Source organism: Bos indicus, chromosome 7, assembly GCF_029378745.1.
Source record: "Bos indicus isolate NIAB-ARS_2022 breed Sahiwal x Tharparkar chromosome 7, NIAB-ARS_B.indTharparkar_mat_pri_1.0, whole genome shotgun sequence".
Lineage (NCBI taxonomy): Eukaryota > Metazoa > Chordata > Mammalia > Artiodactyla > Bovidae > Bos > Bos indicus.
Window position 1 is genome coordinate 21,539,049 of NC_091766.1, and position 19,794 is coordinate 21,558,842.

General features: G+C 36.7%; 1 protein-coding gene across 1 annotated transcript in view; it reads right to left on the reverse strand.

The window, feature by feature from the left end:
• RAD50 (RAD50 double strand break repair protein) overlaps positions 1-19,794 on the reverse strand; it is a 109,442-nt gene that overhangs the window by 19,848 nt on the left and 69,800 nt on the right. The window contains exons 15-21 of the mRNA XM_070793195.1: positions 18,938-19,064; positions 18,102-18,295; positions 15,766-15,876; positions 15,232-15,324; positions 15,034-15,147; positions 8,167-8,294; positions 6,046-6,270 (exon numbers count right to left, since the gene is read on the reverse strand). Of these exons, the coding sequence (XP_070649296.1) occupies positions 6,046-6,270; positions 8,167-8,294; positions 15,034-15,147; positions 15,232-15,324; positions 15,766-15,876; positions 18,102-18,295; positions 18,938-19,064 (992 nt within the window). The remainder of the gene's footprint in view (positions 1-6,045; positions 6,271-8,166; positions 8,295-15,033; positions 15,148-15,231; positions 15,325-15,765; positions 15,877-18,101; positions 18,296-18,937; positions 19,065-19,794) is intronic.

Genomic DNA, 19,794 nt, shown 5'->3' on the forward strand with positions numbered 1-19,794 from the left:
TCCAAAAACAAAGATCATGGCATCTGGTCCCACCACTCCATGGCAAATAGATGGGGAAACAATGGCAACAGTGATAGACTATTTTCTTGGGCTCCGAAATCACTGCAGATGGTGACTGAAGCCATGAAATTAAAAGATGCTTGCTCCTTGGAAGAAAAGCTGTAACAGACATATTAAAAAACAGAGACATTACTTTGCCAACAAAGATCTGTAGAGTCAAAGCTATGATTTTTCCAGTAGTCAGGTATCGATGTGAGAGATGGACTATAAAGAAAGCTCAGTGCCGAAGAATTGATGCTTTTGAATTGTGGTGCTGGAGAAGACTCTTGAGAGTCCCTTGGACTGCAAGGAGATCCAACCAGTCTATCCTAAAGGAAATCAGTCCTGAATATTCATTGGAAGGACTGATGTTGAAGCTGAAACTCCAATACTTTGGCCACCTGATGCGAAGAACTGACTAGCTGGAAAAGACCCTGATGCTGGGAAAGATTGAAGACAGGAGGAGAAGGGAACGACAGAGGATGAGATGGTTGGGTGGCATCACCAACTCCATGGACATGAGTTTGAGTAGGCTCTGGGAGCTGGTGATGGACAGGGAAGCCTGGCATGCTGCAGTTGCAAAAAGTTGGAAACAAATGAGCAACACATATTAAATATTTAATTACTATTAGTATCTCCTCTGCACAGCCCCTGCCTGAGAAATTTAGTCTTAAAGCACGTTTAGATAGAAACATACGCTTTAGATAAAACCTACGCTTTCTTGGTCAAGTTCCTTAGTGCCCTTAAGAAATAGAGAATTTAACAATATACATTAAAGACTGTAACATGACAAGGAGAGCCGGACTAAATGGCCTGTGAGTTTCCCTTTTAATTTTGACTCTACAATGACTGCTATAATGGACTTAAAAAAATTCCTGTTTTATAGATAAGAAAACGGAAGCTCAGGGTATTTAAATAATTTGCTAAATGTCAAGTCACATTCAGATAATCTCTAGAGACTAGAGACAATACTTTTAACAAATTATGGATTTTTTTTCAGGCCTCGAAAAGGTACAATTTATCAACTTTTATACAAACAGTTCTTGCTGTTTAAGACTCAGCTTAATTTTTTCATCAAAACCAAGTTAAGTTATCCTATTCTGTACAGATTTTTACTGATAAAAACCTGTTTCGATTTTTGTCTCTTCAAATAAACTTGCCAGTAAGGATTGGGTTTCCTATTCCTTAGCACTCAACAAATGTTTGGAACGTTTACCACACACATAGCATCAGCTGTTAAAGAATTCAAAAAGTAAAAAGCCTTCTACAGGCATATATGCCTAAAGCTGGATATACTAAAAAGAATTATGGAAGTTTTTTTAAAAAAAGACAAATGTTGTATATGTAATAGTCTACCAGGCAAGGACTCTTTAATAATGTCCTGCATTTGCTCTTATTTCAGAACATGAAATCTCAACAACTTAAACTGCTGGACCTAAAAATCTAGGGGAGATTTCAATATTTGAAGATGTTAAAACCAAAAGTTCCTAGTTGGTACAGACATACATATCCATGAGCCTTTCTGAACCCAAGGAGCATTGTAATGTTAACCTATTCGCTCACTGAGAACGAGGACAAAAGATGTGTTCCTTCATTACAGAAGCCGAACTTAATCCAACAAAAACCTTACTAGTATTTATTTTTAAAAATGACTAACATAATTGGCTCAGTTCCAGTTTTCGCTTATCTTAAAAGACTGTGTACTCCCCAAAACCTGTACATGCCAGAGTTACAGCTAAGTGATTCTGGGGCCACCCTTGCTATCATCATCAACTAGAAGAATCCTCATACTGAAAAGTGGGGTGTTCCTGTCCTCCTGAGCCTTGTGGTCTGATTCCCAACGCTGAGGCTGGTCTGTTCACTAGGCTCTTTCCAGAAGAAGCCTTAAAACATAGAAGATTCTATCGAGGAGGATATATTCCTTTTTAGAAAACAGTAACAAACAAAATCTAAGGTAACTGCTCATTCTCTTGATAAAATACTTAGAAATCCTAGACAAATTTAGAACAAAAATTATTTTACAGTATAGCTCAGTTTACAAGAAAGGCAACTCTCTATGTGGTGGAAACAGAGAACTAAAAACCAGAATGGTCAGTGTGTGATATGATAACTGCAGCTGAATTTAGTTATTATTTTCATAACCCAGGGTTTAGGTATTCTCACCTAGGACAGAAGATGAGGTATAGGGCCCAAGTGAGGCAAAGACAGGTGACTCCCAACATAAAGGCTGAGACTCTTGAATAGTAACTTCAGTGAAAAAGTGGAAAATTAGTAATCTGAGAGTTCAAAGTCCTGGCAAATCCCTTCCAAGAGTTTAAGGTCCTTTATTATACCACCAGTGTAGTTCAGGAACTTCCAAATTGAAACATTAACATAAAAACTAGATTCAGACCAGTGTTAGCCCTAGAGTGCCTAATAGATAACAAAACAACCAAGTGGAAGGACATCCACATAAAAAAGTCACAGGGGCGCTTCATAGAGGAAAAAAAGTCACCATTAAAGATGACTTTACAATTAAATACTACATGAAACATAAGAAATAATTCCCTAGAGCTAGAGTCAGCACAGAATACAGCAGAAATAGACTCCTAAAAGTGTGAAATAAAAAAATGACTGTGAAAAAGAATATAATCTATATTTAAAATGAGTCCGACTCTTTGCGACCCCATGGACTGTAGCCTCCTACGCTCCTCCGTGCACGGGATTTTCCAGGCAAGAGTACTGGAGTGGGTTGCCATTTCCTTCTCCAGAGGATCTTCCTGACCCAGGGACTGAACCCAGGTCTCCTGCATTGCAGGCAGACGCTTTACCCTCTGCACCAGCAGGGAAGGCCCAAAAGACATACGAGAAGGAATCAAAACACTAAGGAGAAAATACATTAAGAAAAATAAAAATTTCTGAAAATGAGTAAAATAAAACTTACAGAATTGAAAAATGTCTTGAAATATTGAAATGAAAAGCAGATTAAAAATGGACACCTCAACAGGCAGTATAAGCAGCAGCTAAAGAATCTGTGCACTGGAAGGTCTTCATCAGGGTGTTACCCAGGGAATTACCAGTATATGCAAGAGGCATTAAGCAATGTGGAGGAAAGAATAAGGTTTATTTATGTCCAATGACAAATGAAGGAGGTAAGAAATAGTTAAGAAATGGGGAAAGGATAATATCTGAAGAGAGAATACATGAGAATTTTCCAAAATTAATGAAAGGTATCAATCCTCAGATCAATAGGCATAATTCTTAAATAGAACTAGTAAACCTACATCTAGACACACTCCAAAAAAATGCAGAATACAAGAGATAAGGGAAAACTCTTAAAAGGACCAGAAGAAAAAGGCAGGTTACTTCCAAAGGAATAATTAGAATGATTTCTCAACAGCAATCATGGAGATCAAGAAGAAATGGAATATTTTCAAAGTACTGAAAGAAAAAAACATCCTTTCAATCTAGAACTCTGTGCTCACCTAAAGTATCAAGATTGAGAGCAAAGATTTTCAGACTGAAAAAGAATTTACTACTCACAATTCTTCACTGAAAAAACTATTAAAGGATATACTTCAAAAAAAGAAAGAAACTGAACCTAAAGAAGGAGGGAATGAGATTTGTAAGAAATTGGTAAACATGTGGGTTTATGAATAAGCACTGACTATGAACCACATTAATTATTTTCTAATCTGACATATAAAAATGAGGTTAAATGAAAATACCAGGCAATAGAAACACAGCAGATAGGAGAAATGAACATTTTGGAAGAACGTAAAGCAAGTCATATCAGAGCCATGGTTCTTAAACTTCGATGTGCATTGTAATCACCTGGAAGGCTTGTTAAAGCACGGCGTGCTAAGCCTTGTCCCTAATATTTCTAATGTAACAGATCTGGAGTGGAGACTGAGAATTTTCATTTCTAGTAAGTTCCAAGGTGATGCTGGTAATGTTGCTCTAGGACCCCTTTGGGAATCAAAAACACTTGATTTTTAGGTCGAATATGAATATTAAAAAAAAGTAAAGGGAAACATAATAACTAAAGCATATTATTTACAACCCAAAGAAGGGGGAAAAGATGAATAAAGAAAAATAAACCAATCCCATAGAAGTCAGGGAAGTAGGAAAAAAACCAAATAAATACAACTAAGTAATCAATCACAATGAAATGAATGGACTAAATTCACTAGTTAAAAGACAAAAATGAGTTGATTCACTTTGTTGTACAGCAAACACAACACTGTAAAGCAACTATATTCCAAAAAAGACAAAGATGGACAGACTGAATAAAAAATAAAATTTTCCCATGCACTAAAATATACTGTAAAGTTATAGTAATTAAGACAATCTTGGTAACGGCACAAATTGACCAATGAATTATGAAACCCAGAAATGACCCATGCAACACATGGTATAGTAGCCAGGAAACTGGTATCCATAGGAAAAAAATGAAATTGGATTCCTACCTTATACTGTACACAAAATTCAATTTAGAATTAGATACTTAGATGTATTTGAGTGTGAAAGCAAAACTTTAAAACTTTTAGAAGAAAATATAGGAATAGGGAAGGATTTTTTAAAAAAGACACAAAAGAGCTAACCTAAAAAGATGAGTAAATGTAACTACCTAAGAATTAAATCTGTTTATTAAAAGACACTATAAGAAAGTAAAATGATAAATATAAAAAACCTGATAATTATAACACCTATAACAAAAAATTAAAATTCAGAAAAGATAAAAGAACACATGCAGATCTGTAAGACCATCAATAATACATTAAAAATGGGTACAAAATACAAATATTTCAAAGAAAAAACATGATCAGAGATGTTCAGCATCATTAGAAATCAAGGGACAGCAAGGCTTTCCTCGTGGTTCAGTGGTAAAGAATCCGCCTGCCAGTGCAGGAGACACAGGTTCAACCCCTGGTCCAGGAAGATCCCAGAGCAGTAGAGCAACTAAAACCCATCTGCCACAACTAGAGAGCCTGTGTGCCACAATTACTGAGCCTATGCTCTGGAGCACAGGGATGGCAACTCCTGAAGCCCACACACCCTAAAGCCTGTGCTCTACAACAAGAGAAGCCTACGCAATGAGAGAAGCCGCACAACACAACTGGAGAGTAGCCCTCCACTCCCCACAACTAGAAAAAAACGCCCCACAGTAATGAAGACCCAGCAAAACCGAAATAAATTTTTTTTTTTAAATCAAGGAACTTACAAATGAAGACTATAATGATTTATCATTTAAAACCCATTAAACTGCAAAAACAAAATCGGCAAAATCAATGTCACAATATACATCAAAGGTAACTATTATATCCTGTTAGTGGTATAAATCATTAAAACTACTTTGGAAAATAATTTAACATTATTTTGTGAAACTGAGCATACCCTGCAACCCAGCAATTTTACTCCCACGTGTACTCCAGAGAATCTCTTCATTTTTACTCCACAACACGACAAATGCTCCTGGCAATAAGGGTTAGATTAGCAAAGGCCTGGCAACAACCCAAACTCCATCTACCAGAAAATGGATACATTACGGTATATTTCCACAACAGAATTCTGTACAGCACTGAAAATGCATAAACCATAGCTATAAGCAACTTAATAAAAGCAAAACAAAACAAAATCATTTTTTAAAAAAAGCTAAAAAAGTGATACACTTTCCAAAATTATTTTTTTAAAGGCAGAGATAGGAAAAATCTGTGTCAGCAGTTACGGGGAGTGGGGATGACAAGTGATTGAGATGAGGAGGAGCATCTCAGTGGACAGTAGTTAGTGATAATGGTAGAGTTCTCAGATTGGGTATGGGGGTGGGATCATGATGCTCGTTAATATTAATATGCCTTATAACTTAATTTCGTAATTTAAGTAAGCATGCTTTACTTAACATACATACATATATTTTTCTATTCTCTGCTAGGTATGAAATACATTAAAAAAGTTAAAAGGGAGTGGTAAGACTAAATTATGCTAGTTGATACTGATTGCAGTAGGAACCAAATCCCCAGTACTTACTGGTCAAGGGTCTTATAATAGATGTCCAGATCCTTGTTCACAAGCTCTGTTGTTCTCATAATAATCATCATTTCCCTGTACTTTTCCTCAGCATCCCGAAATTGAGGTTCTCGAAGTTCTTTCTTAAAATGAATAATTTCTTCCTCATAACCTTTCTGTCGTCCTATTGCCAAACTGTGATTTCTTTTTATATTGTCTATTTTTTCTTCCAACTTCTGATGTTCACTAGGAGGGAAAATAACAAATGAGGACCATTTTTAGATTTTAGCAGCCTACAGTAGAAAAGCCCGATTTCTTCAGCTAGATCAATAAACCATCCTCTTTGCAGCCAGAATACAGTCTTCCCTTGCTTTTTCTTTACGGCTTCAGTACCACAGAAAACTTTCTTCTTTTCACGTCTCTGAAGCATCCAGGTTTCTAAATAGCTGATTTGTGTGTGCTGAATAAAGTACTCTCATAACACGTGAACACTGAAAAAGTTCCTGATGTTTACACATTAACCTAAGTAAAGTACTTCTGGCGATTAATATTGCAAGTTTACGAACTTCTCATTGTGAACTAAGTGCACAACTCTGAGCAGTTACTAACAGGTTTCATCAGTTTGTTCACAGTATGTTAGACAAAATAAAATTTTATCTCAAACTATTAATTTATGCAGTAATACTACTAATAGTTTATTTTCCTCTATGAAAACAAAATTTCTCTTACATAAGTATAAAAAGCATCACACTGATCAAAAAGTAAAATACTTAAACTTTTATCATAACTTGGTAGGTAATGCAGATTTTAACATATGCTTTAAAAATTTTCATTCAACAATTACTTATTAAATGTCCTCTTATTTGCCAAGCACGCCTCTCAAGTTTATGAATATACTTAAAGAACTGGCCTGATTTCTGTTTTGTTGACACTGCTGTTGTGTCCTGGTTGAAGACAGGTTTGAAAAAGAGCAGTTGTGCTTAGCAGTCTGAATGAATGTGAAAAGCACTTTTATGTGCCAATTACAGAAGGAATTATAAAAATATCTGATTTTGGTCTTTAGTAGCAAGGAATATACGGTTTCATTTAAAGGCTTTTTCTATAAGCTTTCCCCCCGCCCAACTTGGCACCAAGAGCACCAACATTACAATGTTAAATAGTGCAGCCTGGAAGCTAGGATATCTGGGTCATGTTCCTGGCTTTCATTCTAATTTCCTATTATCTTTTTTTTCTGGGTCTCAGTGTCCTAATGCATAAAAAACAAACAGGCTGAAAGATAAAGAGCTCTTCTAGTTAAGTCTTATTTCCTTGATATATGAGATTGAAAATGGCCAAACTAAGAGAACTTACAATAACACAGGAGTAAATATTTGTTAGGTTTTAATAACTAAATTAAATTTCAATTTATTATATCTTTCAGAAAAACATAAGCATTCTTTGATCCAGATTTCTTTGTGAAGTCAAGAAGAAAAATGAAAATTCCATAAGGAATGGCTGAATGAATGAGTATATCTAACCAGCTGAGGTGGGACCAAAAACTCTGGCTAGTACAACCTTTAACACCAGACTAATGCCTCAGCATCAACCAGCTTCCTACAGAATTCCTAAGGCAAAGAAACCAAGAATAAAATCTTTTCTGCTGTAGCAGGAAGATAGCAACTATAGTAAGTACCAACAAAACCAGATGAAAGAAGAATCTAATTAATCAAAGGCTCTGGCTGGCACATAATTATACCCGGGACCATGTACAATGGGTCACCAAGGACAAAGAACTGGCTGTAGCTCCACTAGCAATTACAGAATGCGTAAGCACTGACCCAGGCAGGGTTCAGAGGCCAGATAGTCTTTCTATCATTAACTTGTGAAGCAGGCTTGCTAAAGTCTGTGAAGTAGGTATTTTTAATACTGGCTATCACTGCATAGTTACAATGTGACTATAAATTCTGTGTTACTACTTCTTCAGTAATTTGGTTTATAAAGCCATTAAACATATTTGTATGCAAGTGCCCACCTTCTTTCAAGTTTGAAAGGACACTTCGGCCACAGGTTTAAATTCTTTAAAAAAAAAAAAAATGCATTGAATATATTTCACATGTCAATAATAAGGACCTTTATTTAAACTAAATATTTTTAAAAACGTACTTTTTCATTTGTAAAACCTGCATTTGACCCATTTCCTTCAAATGTTGTTTTCTTTCTTCTTCAACTTCTTTTAGTTCTTCATTTCTTTTTCTTAAAGTAAGGTTATCCTGTAGCCACCTTTCTTGTATCTAAATGTAAATATTAAATTCATTAACAAAAACAATCAAGTTACCAACATGTGATTCATAGCAGGTAACACCTGCTATGAATTCTGAGTCTAATGAGTCTAATTCTGCCTTAGACTCACGTGTAACTCGGCAGAGGGAGAAGCCAGTGTAAAGGGACCTCCAGGCCTAGACAAATCTGGAAGGCCCATATACACACAAAACAGACATTTAAATGATGAGAGAAAACGCTACAACTAGATCTTCAGTATTTCATACCTAGGCCCCATAGGATCATCTTTCCTAAGAACCTCAAAATGGAGCCCACTGATCTAAGAGATACAAGAGAGCAAGACTACTATCGAAGACTCCCCCACTTTTTTTCCCTAGTTGTATTTGTCTACTAACATGTGCCAAGACCATTATATACTGTATGTCCGATAAGATCTTTACCTTCAAGCTGACAAGGCAGTAAGAAATTTCACAAAAATAGTATGTCTATATACTTGAAGACATTTTTTTCTGGCCACTGAATGGAACTGAAAAACTTTAAATTTAGCTGTTCTTGTTGAGTAGTTTTGTCCTTAAAAAGCAACCATTAAATCATCTGGTGGCAGCACCACAATTATTTCAGTAGTTTCCCTGGTGATTATAATGGACTATGTTGTCAAGAGATGAACAGAATACAATTTATAAGTTGACTCTTTGCAGCTTAGGGAGAAAAAGTCTTCCTGCAAAAAAATGGTGGCTTGGCCCAAAAGAGCCTGAATATAAAAAATTTACCTTAAGTTTGGAGTCAGGCCTTTTCAAAGAAGACCCTTCTACAGCAACCTGAAAAAAACTCAGTGTGGAGGGAAGTGGGGGTGAGGGGAGGAGGCAGATCTTTGATAACATTTTGTTGCCAAAGTAATGACACCAGAGTCACCACGGTTTTGGGAAGTGGGAGATCAGAAGGGAAGCCACTTCTCTCACATGCTTAATGTTCACATCCAATCCTGCCCATCTATAAATCACTATTCCGAGTTTTGCTGGTTTTTTTTTTTTTTTAACTTCATTAAGGCTCCTTTCAGTCTTCCTAGAACTAATAATGTAAATTATACATATCTATTAAAGGCATCATTATAAGCTAGAGACGACGAAAATGATATAGTTGTAAACTACCTTTTGTTGCCAAGGCAACCTAATGTACCACCACAGCTGCTATGACTCCCTAAGATTCTTCCATGGGGGACTATGCTTATACTTCTTCCTTATTAGGAACAAAAGAATGTGGCATTGCTTGCTTTTATCTAACAGAACAATGGAATTTGCTTTCATGAATACCTGAAAGGATTCTCTGAAGGGCTATCACATTCTTAGGTGAGACTGATTTTTTGCGTGAAATAATGTTCCTGGTCTGTTAGCCTGCATGGTCACCAGAAAGCTAGAGATTTCTTTCTTTCAGGTCAGCTTCTGATTGCTTTTTCATTCAGGAAGACAGTATACAGCACAGTAGTTAAAGAGTATATAGGCTTTGAAGTCAGGTATACCTAGGCTCAGATCTCAGCATTGCAACTTTCAAACAGGATGACTCGGGCAAACTAGTTTAAATTCTCTGAGCCTCAGTTTACTTGTAACATAGGGATAATAATACCACCTGTCAAGAGAATTACTTTGAATATTAAAATAGTTATCGTATATAAAAAGTACTAAATACAGTGCTTAGCTCAATAAGCTAGTGAAATATTTTTTGGGTCCAATCTGTGCTGTACTTTAAGCAGTAAAAATTCCAGTTACAGTCTTCAAAATATAAAATATCAGAGGAAGGAGATAAAGTATCAGAGAAAACTAGATGCAGTCATAAAACTGTTTTTCCATTATACTAGCAATTTGACAATGTAGGGTCAACTTCGACTCTGTTACTTTTATGACCTTTGGCAAGTCAGGTCACCTCCAGTTTCCTTCATCTGAAAAATGAGGAAGATTATTAAACTTCCAAATTTTTAAATTCTGTGGAGTAAATTAACAGGGCTTAAGTACATAAATATGCTGTTAGGTTCTTCAACTGTTTGATAGTAATCCCAATCACTCAGTTCAGAGAGTAGTTAATGCATAGGGTTTGCCACCTAAAGGAAACATGAAAATTAGCTGCATTACAGGTACCTGTGATAGAGTCATATGCTGAATAAACTACATTCCAAAATTCACCAAAAGTCTAATTGGGGAAAATGTCACTTATAGAGCAATTTCCTGAAAGCTATACAGTGCTCTGACTCAGGAATTGATATATAGTTAATGGGATACATCGGAACCCCTGAGGACCTTTAACAATACATGCCTCTGCCCATGCCCCAGAGGTTCTGATTTACTGATGTGGAATGGAGACAGATGTGTATTTTCAATAACCCAGGTGATTTATTTTTTTTAATTGAGGTGTAATTCATATACCATAAAATTTGCCACTTTAAAGTGTACAATTCAGTGGTTTTGGTGTATTCATAAAGTGCTAATTCCAGCACATTTTATTGCCCCCCCCAAACTCCACACCCATTAGTAGTCACTCTCTATTCCCTTTTCTCTCCTTCCCAAGCAACACTAATCTGTTTTCTGCCTCTATGATTTGCCTATTCTATACATTTCATGTTAATAGAATCATACAATATGGTCTTTTGTGACTGACTTCTTTCATTCAAGCATAATGCTTTCAAGGTTTGTCCAGATTAGAGCATCTGTTATTTCCTTACTTTTAATGGTTGAGTAATATTCCATGAGGACTTCCCTGGTAGCTCAGACGGTAAAGCGTCTGTCTACAATGCGGAAGACCTGGGTTCGATCCCTGGGTCGGGAAGATAACCTGGAGAAGGAAATGGCAATCCACTCCAGTACTATTGCCTGGAAAATCCCATGGACAAAGGAGCCTGGTAGGCTACAGTCCATGGGGTCACAAAGAGTTGGACACAACTGAGTGACTTCACTAATATTCCATGACGGTTAATTTTATATGTTAACTTGACACCACAGGGTGCCTAGACACTGGTCAAACATTATTCTGTCTATGATTCTGGGTGAGATTAAAATTTAAATTGGTAGACGGAATAAAGCAGACTGCCCTTCCTAATGTGGATGGGCCATATCCAGTCAACTAAAGACCTGAACAATCATCCTGCCTGACTGTATGAGCTGGGATGGTTTTTTTTTTTTCCCTGTCTTCATATTTAAGGTGAAACCTTGGCTCTTCTTGGATCGAGAGAATATTTTAGCTCTCCTAGTTCTCAGGCCAGAACTACACCATCAACTCTCCTAGGTCTCCAGCTTGCCAACCACAAATCTTGGGAATTCTCAGCCTCCACAATCACTTGAGTTAATTCCTTACGATAACTATCTTTGTCTATATCTTTATCTGTATTTATCAGTCTCTTATTGGTTCTGTTTCTCTGGAGATTCCTGGCAAATATATATGAATATACCACATTCTGTTCATCCATTCATCAGGTGATAACCACTTTGGGCTGTTTTCCATATTTTATGCAAATATATTGGAGCGGGCAATGGCAACCCACTCTAGTACTCTCGCCTAGAAAATCCCATGGATGAGAAGCCTGGTAGGCTGCAGTCCGTGGGGTCGCTAAGAGTCAGACACGACTGAACGACTTCACTTTCACTTTTCCGTTCATGCACTGGAGAAGGAAGGCAACCCACTCCAGTGTTCTTGCCTGGAGAATCCCAGGGACGGGGGAGCCTGGTGGGCTGTTGTCTATGGGGTTGCATAGAGTCAGACATGACTGAAGTGACTTAGCAGCAGTGGCAGCAGCTTGCAAATATATATTTTAAGTTCTTGGTTATATACTTAGGAGTGGGGAAAACCCATGTGATTTTGATAGGTGCCTATAGCTAACTCCAATACTTTGGCCACCTCATGTGAAGAGTTGACTCATTGGAAAAGACTCTGATGCTGGGAGGGATTGGGGGCAGGAAGAGAAGGGGACGACAGAGGATGAGATGGCTGGATGGCATCACCGACTCGATGGACGTGGGTTTGGGTGAACTCCGGGAGTTGGTGATGGACAGGGAGGCCTGGCGTGCTGCGATTCATGGGGTCGCAAAGAGTGGGCGACTGAACTGAAATGAACTGATAGCTAACTTTTGCTCTCCAAACACTCTAACGTTTATTTTAGGCTCCAAGCATACCACCTTCTACAGAACCTTCCTCAGGGGATAATAAAGGTACTGAAACACACTGTAAAAAAAAAAAAGGCCTCATGAAGTTTGTTGAAGACCTGGTTTCCATTAATCTATACAGTGTCTTCCTTTCTTTCCATGAATGCCTACAGAGACATTTTTCTCTGGTCTCAGTCCAAGAAACTGGTTTGTTTTTAGTTTTGAGACAATGTGAATCTTAATTATGACTTTCTCTTTTCATGTGACTACTGAGATCTTCAGCAAGCATATCAGATTTCATGGCCTACATTTTATATACTTAGTACTCTCCTGCTTCACTGCCTTCTTCTTATCCTTATTTCTACACTGTTTCATTTTCTCATTATTACTTAGCATTGCTTTATGTAAATAATTAGTAAACAACTTCTAAAACAAGGTAGGTTATAAAAGTAAACTAATTTAGTCACATCTACTAAATTTAGACCATCAACTTGAAAAGGGTCACAGACTGGTATTATCTTAATTATCTCTATATAGTTGTATGGACTTTATTTATAGATTGTGATCTTAAATAGAAAACACACATAATAAGCTAATGGTAACTATTATACATGCAACATGAATTTATATAGCATTTATTAGATAGCAGAGATTCGATTTACCTCTGACTGATACTCATATGGGAAGGACTGATGCTGAAGCTGAAACTCCAATACTTTGGCCACCTGATGCGAAGGTCTGACTCATTTGAAAAGACCCTGATGCTGGGAAAGATTGAGGGCAGGAGGAGAAGGGGACGACAGAGGATGAGATGGTTGGATGGCATCACCGACTCAATGAACATGAGTTTGGGTAAACTCTGGGAGTTGGTAATGGACAGGGAGGCCTGGCATGCTGTGGTTCATTGGGTCACAAAGAGTCGGACACGACTGAGCGACTGAACTGAACTGATACTCATATTTAACATTCCTGGCACTATGGCCAGAGAATCTGTAGATATGGCTAATCTTTAAAGAGATTTTAACCATTATTTATAACCAAGTGTTTAAAGCATTCAAACATCAAATTTTGTTCAAAACAGCAAGAACAGAGAAATGGTATAGTTTTTAAGGATATTAACCATTATGTTCATATAAGACATGTTGAAAATTTTCTTCTCAATGTGATTTTAATTATACAGTAGAAATTAACTTCTTTAATAGAGAAAGCAAATAAAGGAATCAAATGAAAAACAATATAGTCTACTTACAACATTTAAGAATAACATAGAGAAGTGAGACTGTCAATTGTCAGCAGGGGAGGGAGACTTTTATGTTTTTATGTTTAAATTTTTACCAAGGAAGTCTCTTACTGAAAACAAAAAAGGAAAGAAGAAATCACGATGTTATTAGAATTGCTTTTCTCAGGGAACCCTCCTACACTGTTGGTGGGACTATAAATTGGTGCAGCCACTGTGGAAAAATGGTATGGAGGTTCCTCAGAAAATTGAAAACAATTACCATATGAACCAGCAATCCCACTCGTGGGCATACATCCCGATGAAATTATAATTCAAAAAGATACATGCAGCCCCACCTTCACAGCAGCACTATTCACAATAGCCAAGCCATGGAAGTAACCTAAACGTCCACTGACAGATGAATAAAGATGTGTACATACATATGGAGTATTGCTCAGCCATTAAAAAGAATGAAAATAACTATCTGCAGCAACATGGATGCCACTAAAGATTACACTACCTGAAGTCAGAAAAACAAAGACAAATACCATATGATATCATTTATATAGAGAATCTAAAATATGATACAAATGAACCTATGGTGGCACAGTGGTAAAGAATCCGCCTGCCACTACAGGAGATGCAAGAGACGCGGGTTCAATCCCTGAGTCAGGAAAATCCCCTGGAGAAGGAAATGGTAACCCACTCCAGTATTCTTGCCTGAGAAATCCCATGGACAGAGGAGCCTGGTGGGCTACATTCCATGGGGTCACAAAGAATCAGACATGATTGAGCATGCATGCACACACATGAAACAGAATCATGGACACAGAAAGACTAGTGGTTGCCAAGGGGGAGGGATGTGAGAGAGGCTGGGGACTGGGAGTTGGGATTAGCAGATGCAAACTGGTATACAGAGAATGGATAAACAACAAAGGCCTACTGTACAGCACAGGGAACTACATCGATATCCTGTGATAAACCATAATGGACAAGAATATGAAAAAGAGTGTGTATGTAATACATAACTGAGTCACGTCACTGTACAGCAGTAACTGACACAACATTGTAATCCAAATATAGTTCAATAAAAAAAAGAATACAATCAGAAAAAAAATGTTATGCTCAAAAAAATCACAATAACTTAAGTTACACCAAGTATACTTTTTTTAAATTTCCTTTTACAAATGAAAATGTCTCTTTTTATCATGCCACAGGAAAATTTGCTTTGTCTCTTAATAACGTAAAAGAGAAACATATTTTTTATATAAATATATACATAATAATTGCTTTTCCCTACTGTTTTCATATCTACTCAATGCAAGTATTGAAGAGTAAAAAATAAAGAAGATAAGAATGTTACTGGTATAAAAACCACCATAAATCATCAGCAAAAAAAGGACCTACCTTCTGTGTATCAATATCTTGTCTCATGATTCCCATTTCCTTATTAATCTTTTCTTTGTGTTTATCGCATTCACTTAGTTGAGCTATTACTTTATTAAGTTCAGTTTCTTTTTGCTACAAAAAAGAAAATTTAAGTATAAGAAATAAAAATATAAACAAATCATTTTAAATTATATTCAATTAAGTAGTTTTAATTACCTTCTTATAGTCATCTTTTCCATCTTGAATATAATTCTCAATGTCTTTCATGTAACTGTGAATATTTTTAACCTTCTCTTTGATTTCATTTATCTGTAGAAAAATGTTTATTAAATATTGGGCGTAGGCATTTAGGAAGATTTATTTCCAAGGAATATCTTATATTAAGGTAACAAAAACTTAACAGGAGCATACAGTGAAACATGGGCTTGGAAGTTAGAAACGCTGGGTTCCAGTTTCCATCACTGACACATTTTATCTCAAATCAAATTTTATGACCTCCCTTTATTACCTATGGGATTAGATTAAAAGCTCTCAATTCTCAAACTTCTATTAATAGTTTAAATCAAGAAGCAAAATAATACCAAAAAAGTAAAATAATTTACAATTAATCCTTATTTAAAAAAGATTATGTCACAAATATCATTTTATCATGCTTTTAATTTCATGTGAAATATCAGTGTCCAACTTGGTGCTTTTAATATAATAATTAAAAAAATGTTTTTGATAAATATATAATAAACAAAATCTTACTTTATCTTGTGCTATTCTGTGGCTTGTATTTTTTTTGTTGATTAATTCTTCTTTCTCCTGCTGAAATTTTTCCAGTGTTGTTTCCAAAGGGCTTAGCTGCTCTTTAGCATCCTAAAGATATAAAAAATATAAGACCTTATATAATAGCATTACATTATCATATTTCACACTTCATAGTTATAATAAAACCACTTTCTATGTACCAGGCTTTAAAAATCATTTAAAAGATTAAATCATTCATTTGCTCCTTTCAACAACCCTATGAGAAAAGTACCATTATTTTCATGCTAAATTTCAGATGAGCACAGAAATGATTTGTCCAGGGTCCCCTAAACCAGTAAATGAAGGAGCCAGGATTCAAATCTCATTCAACTCCAGAGTCACTCTTTTAGCCACTATGCTATACTGTGTCCAGCAAGTATATATGCTATACTGACTTCTTTTTTTCTTTTCAAAATTTTAATTTTGTCTTGGGGTATAGCCAATTAACAATGCTGTGACAGTTTCAGATGAACAGGGAAGGGACTGAGCCATACATGTACATGTATCCATTCTCCCCCAAACTCCTCTCCTATCCAGGCTGCCATATAACACTGAGCAGAGTTCTGTGTGCTACACAGTAGGTCCTTGCTGGTAATCCATTTTAAATACAGTGGTGTGTACATGTATATCCCAAACTCTCTAATTATCCCTTTCCCTCATCCCTCCCCAGCCCGGCAACCATACGTTCTTTCTCTAAGTCTGTGAGTCTCCTTCTGTTTTGTAAGTTCATTTGTATCATTTCTTTTTAGATCACTGACTTGATTCTTAATCTATGCTATGTGCTTCCAGTTATGAGCATGTGGCTTCAGGTACACATTTTCCTGAGTTTGTAGGGGTCCATATCAGCTCTGTGTAACTGAAGAACAGGAAAGCTCTTTCAGTTCAGTTCTTTCTTTCACAGATGGAAATATGATCATAAAGGAACTTTTGACATTAAGCTTAGCTTGCTGAAGCTAAGTAGATATTTTATGGTAATTTTAAACCATACTAGTACATTGATGTAGGTGTGTCCTGACTTATTTTGGAAAGAAAGGGGTTTTCAAAAAACTTTTAATCAGAAGACCACATCATTTGGCCTTGCAACATCTCTATAGCATAATATAACCATTGTTCAAAACCCTGATCCTCAAAAGATCCTGAAGTACCTAGTGAATTCATAAAGGTAGAAACAATTGTTCAGAATTAGTTCAGTTGTGGTATATTTTATATTAGGAAGTGGTTAGGTATGGTAGGAAGTCCAATGTCTTACATATCATAAGATATATACCAGTAAATTAACTCTGTCTCCTTCTAACTGTATGAACTTGGACAAATCATGGGATATCTGGAAGTCTCAACTTCTTTTTCTATAAGAAGGAAATTTTGTCACATTTACCAAAATGATACACTGAATGCAAAATGAGATACAATAGTTTACATGTCACAATGTTTATTTTTTATAAAAAATAAAAAAGGTAGTACTACTATTTATACGATCCTCTAAGCCTCTGATATTCTGTAATCTAAAACTACTTAAGAAACATTTATAGTAACAACAGATTCAGTAATATACTTAGTTCTTACTGAATGTGCATGGTTATAAACCTAGATAAGACTATTTTTTATAAAACTGTTCAAAAATTTAATTGGCTGAGTCTTAGGTTTGATTGGGGGCTTCCCTGGTGGTTCAGCTGGTAAAGAATCCACCTGCAACACAGGAGATCTGGCTTCGATCCCTGGGTTGGGAAGATACCCTGGAGAAGGGAACAGCTACCTACTCCAGTATTCTGGCCTGGAGAATTCCACGGACTGTAGAGTCCGTGGGATCGCCAAGAGTCGGACATGACCAAGCGACTCTCACTTTCACTTTTTACTTAGGTTTGATTAAACTAGATGAGGGATGCCAATTAGGTTCCATTCCATGTGTCAACTCAGTGCCTGCTGATTGTAGTGGGAAGTACGCTGAAATTACATCTGGAATCAAAAGAGTGCTATGTCTGAGAGGCAGTAGCTGCCATCCATGTGGGATTTTTAGATAAGACAAATCTCCAGTACAAGTAGGAATCCTTATATGGAGTTAGCAGCCACCACCAGACCACCCCCAGTAATAGGAAGTTTACTACTTAACCAGGCAGCCAGTTCTTTCTTATTATGGCCAGTAAATCTTCTCCCAGAAGTCTTTTCCTATTAGTACAAGTTCTGTATACCATTTTGATTTGATTCTCACAATAACCATATTTTGGCCATTGTCCCAAAAAGAGCATTTCATATATCTGAACTAATTTTAAAAAACAAATATATATGAATGCTTTTACCTTTATTTCTCTGTGTAAGGACTGAACTTCAGTGGATAATTCCACAGTCTGTTCCTCTAGCTGCTGACGACGTTGTAAATTAGTGGATATCTGAAGTTTCTCTGATTTAAGTTCATTTGTTGTGCTTTTTAGGTGTTGAATCTGTTCCTGCTGGTCCTGTATAAGCTTACGGTTCAATTCTATCTTACTAGAAACTGCATGAGAACACATCCATACAGTGATTAGTGGAAGGGCACAGAAAATACTACAAGTAACATCTTTCCCGTTTATAGGTCTGTGGCATTCACAAAGGCTGAGTTTCTGTGGGTTCCACCCACTGCAAGAAAAATGCCAGAACAATTTATCCAGCTCCCAAACCCGCCTGCTGCCCCAACAGTCATGCGTGAGCTCACAGGACAGGTATGACTGAGAAAGAGAACAGCTTATCTATTATTTGGGGTTTCCTTGTGGCTCAGCTGGTAAAGAATCCGCCTGCAATGCAGGAGACCTGGGTTCAATCGCTGGGTTGGGAAGATCCCCTGGAGAAAGGAAAGGCTACCCACTCCAGTATTCTGGCCTGGAGAAATCCATGGACTCTATAGTCCATGTGGTCACAAAGAGCTGGACATGACTGAGCGACTTTTACTTTCCATCTATTACTAATTATTTAAAAGTTCCTATTATTCAAAGTCTGTTCTGGACAGAAAGGAAACAAAGAAGTGATGCTTTTGAGAAAAGAAAGTGACTATACCATTGACTGGAAGACTGTTCCTTGTCCACATAATAGTTATAAAATTAGTGGTAAAAACCATATGCTTGGAATGTTGAAGTCTTTATAAAGAAACACACTCTATTACCTGTATCTAATTTGTGTTGTTTTTCTTGTTTTTCCTGGTTTACTTGCTGAACACTTCGATCCAAATCTAGTCCTTGGAGTTTAGCTGCTTGCTGTGCAATTTTTCTTTCAACATCTTTTAGTTCCATCTTAAGAATAAATAAAAGTTATTTCCTTTAGGAAATTTATGGCATTATCAGTATTCAAAATCTTTAAAAATTAACTGCTTTTAATTATTTTAAAAATCTAATTTGTAACTGTTCTCAGACGTAATTTTAACAAATTTTAATACAATAAAAATGAAATTATTTTTATGCTTCAGTCAGTCAGTTCAGTTGCTCAGTTGTATCCAACTCTGCGACTCCATGGACTGCAGCATGCCAGGCTTCCCTGTCCACCGCTAATACCTGGAGCTTGCTCAAACTCATGTCCATTGAGTCGGTGATGCCATCCAATCATCTCATCCTCTGTCGTCCCCTTCTTCTCCTGCCTTCAATCTTCCCCAGCATCAGGGTCTTTTCCAGTGAATCAGTTATTCACATCAGGTGGCCAAAGTACTGGAGTTTTGGCTTCAGCATCAGTCCTTCCAATAAATATTCAGGACTGATTTCCTTTAAGATTGACTGGTTTGATCTCCTTGCAGTCCAAGGGACTCTCAAGAGTCTTCTCCAACACCACAGTTCAAAAGCATCAATTCCTCGGCACTCAGCTTTCTTTATAGTTCAACTCTTGCCTTCATACATGATTACTGGAAAAACTACAGCTTTGACTATACAGACCTTTGTCAGCAACGTAACATCTCTGCTTTTGAATATGCTGTCTAGGTCGGCCATAGCTTTTCTTCCAAGCAGCAAGCGTCTTTTAATTTCAGGCTGCAGT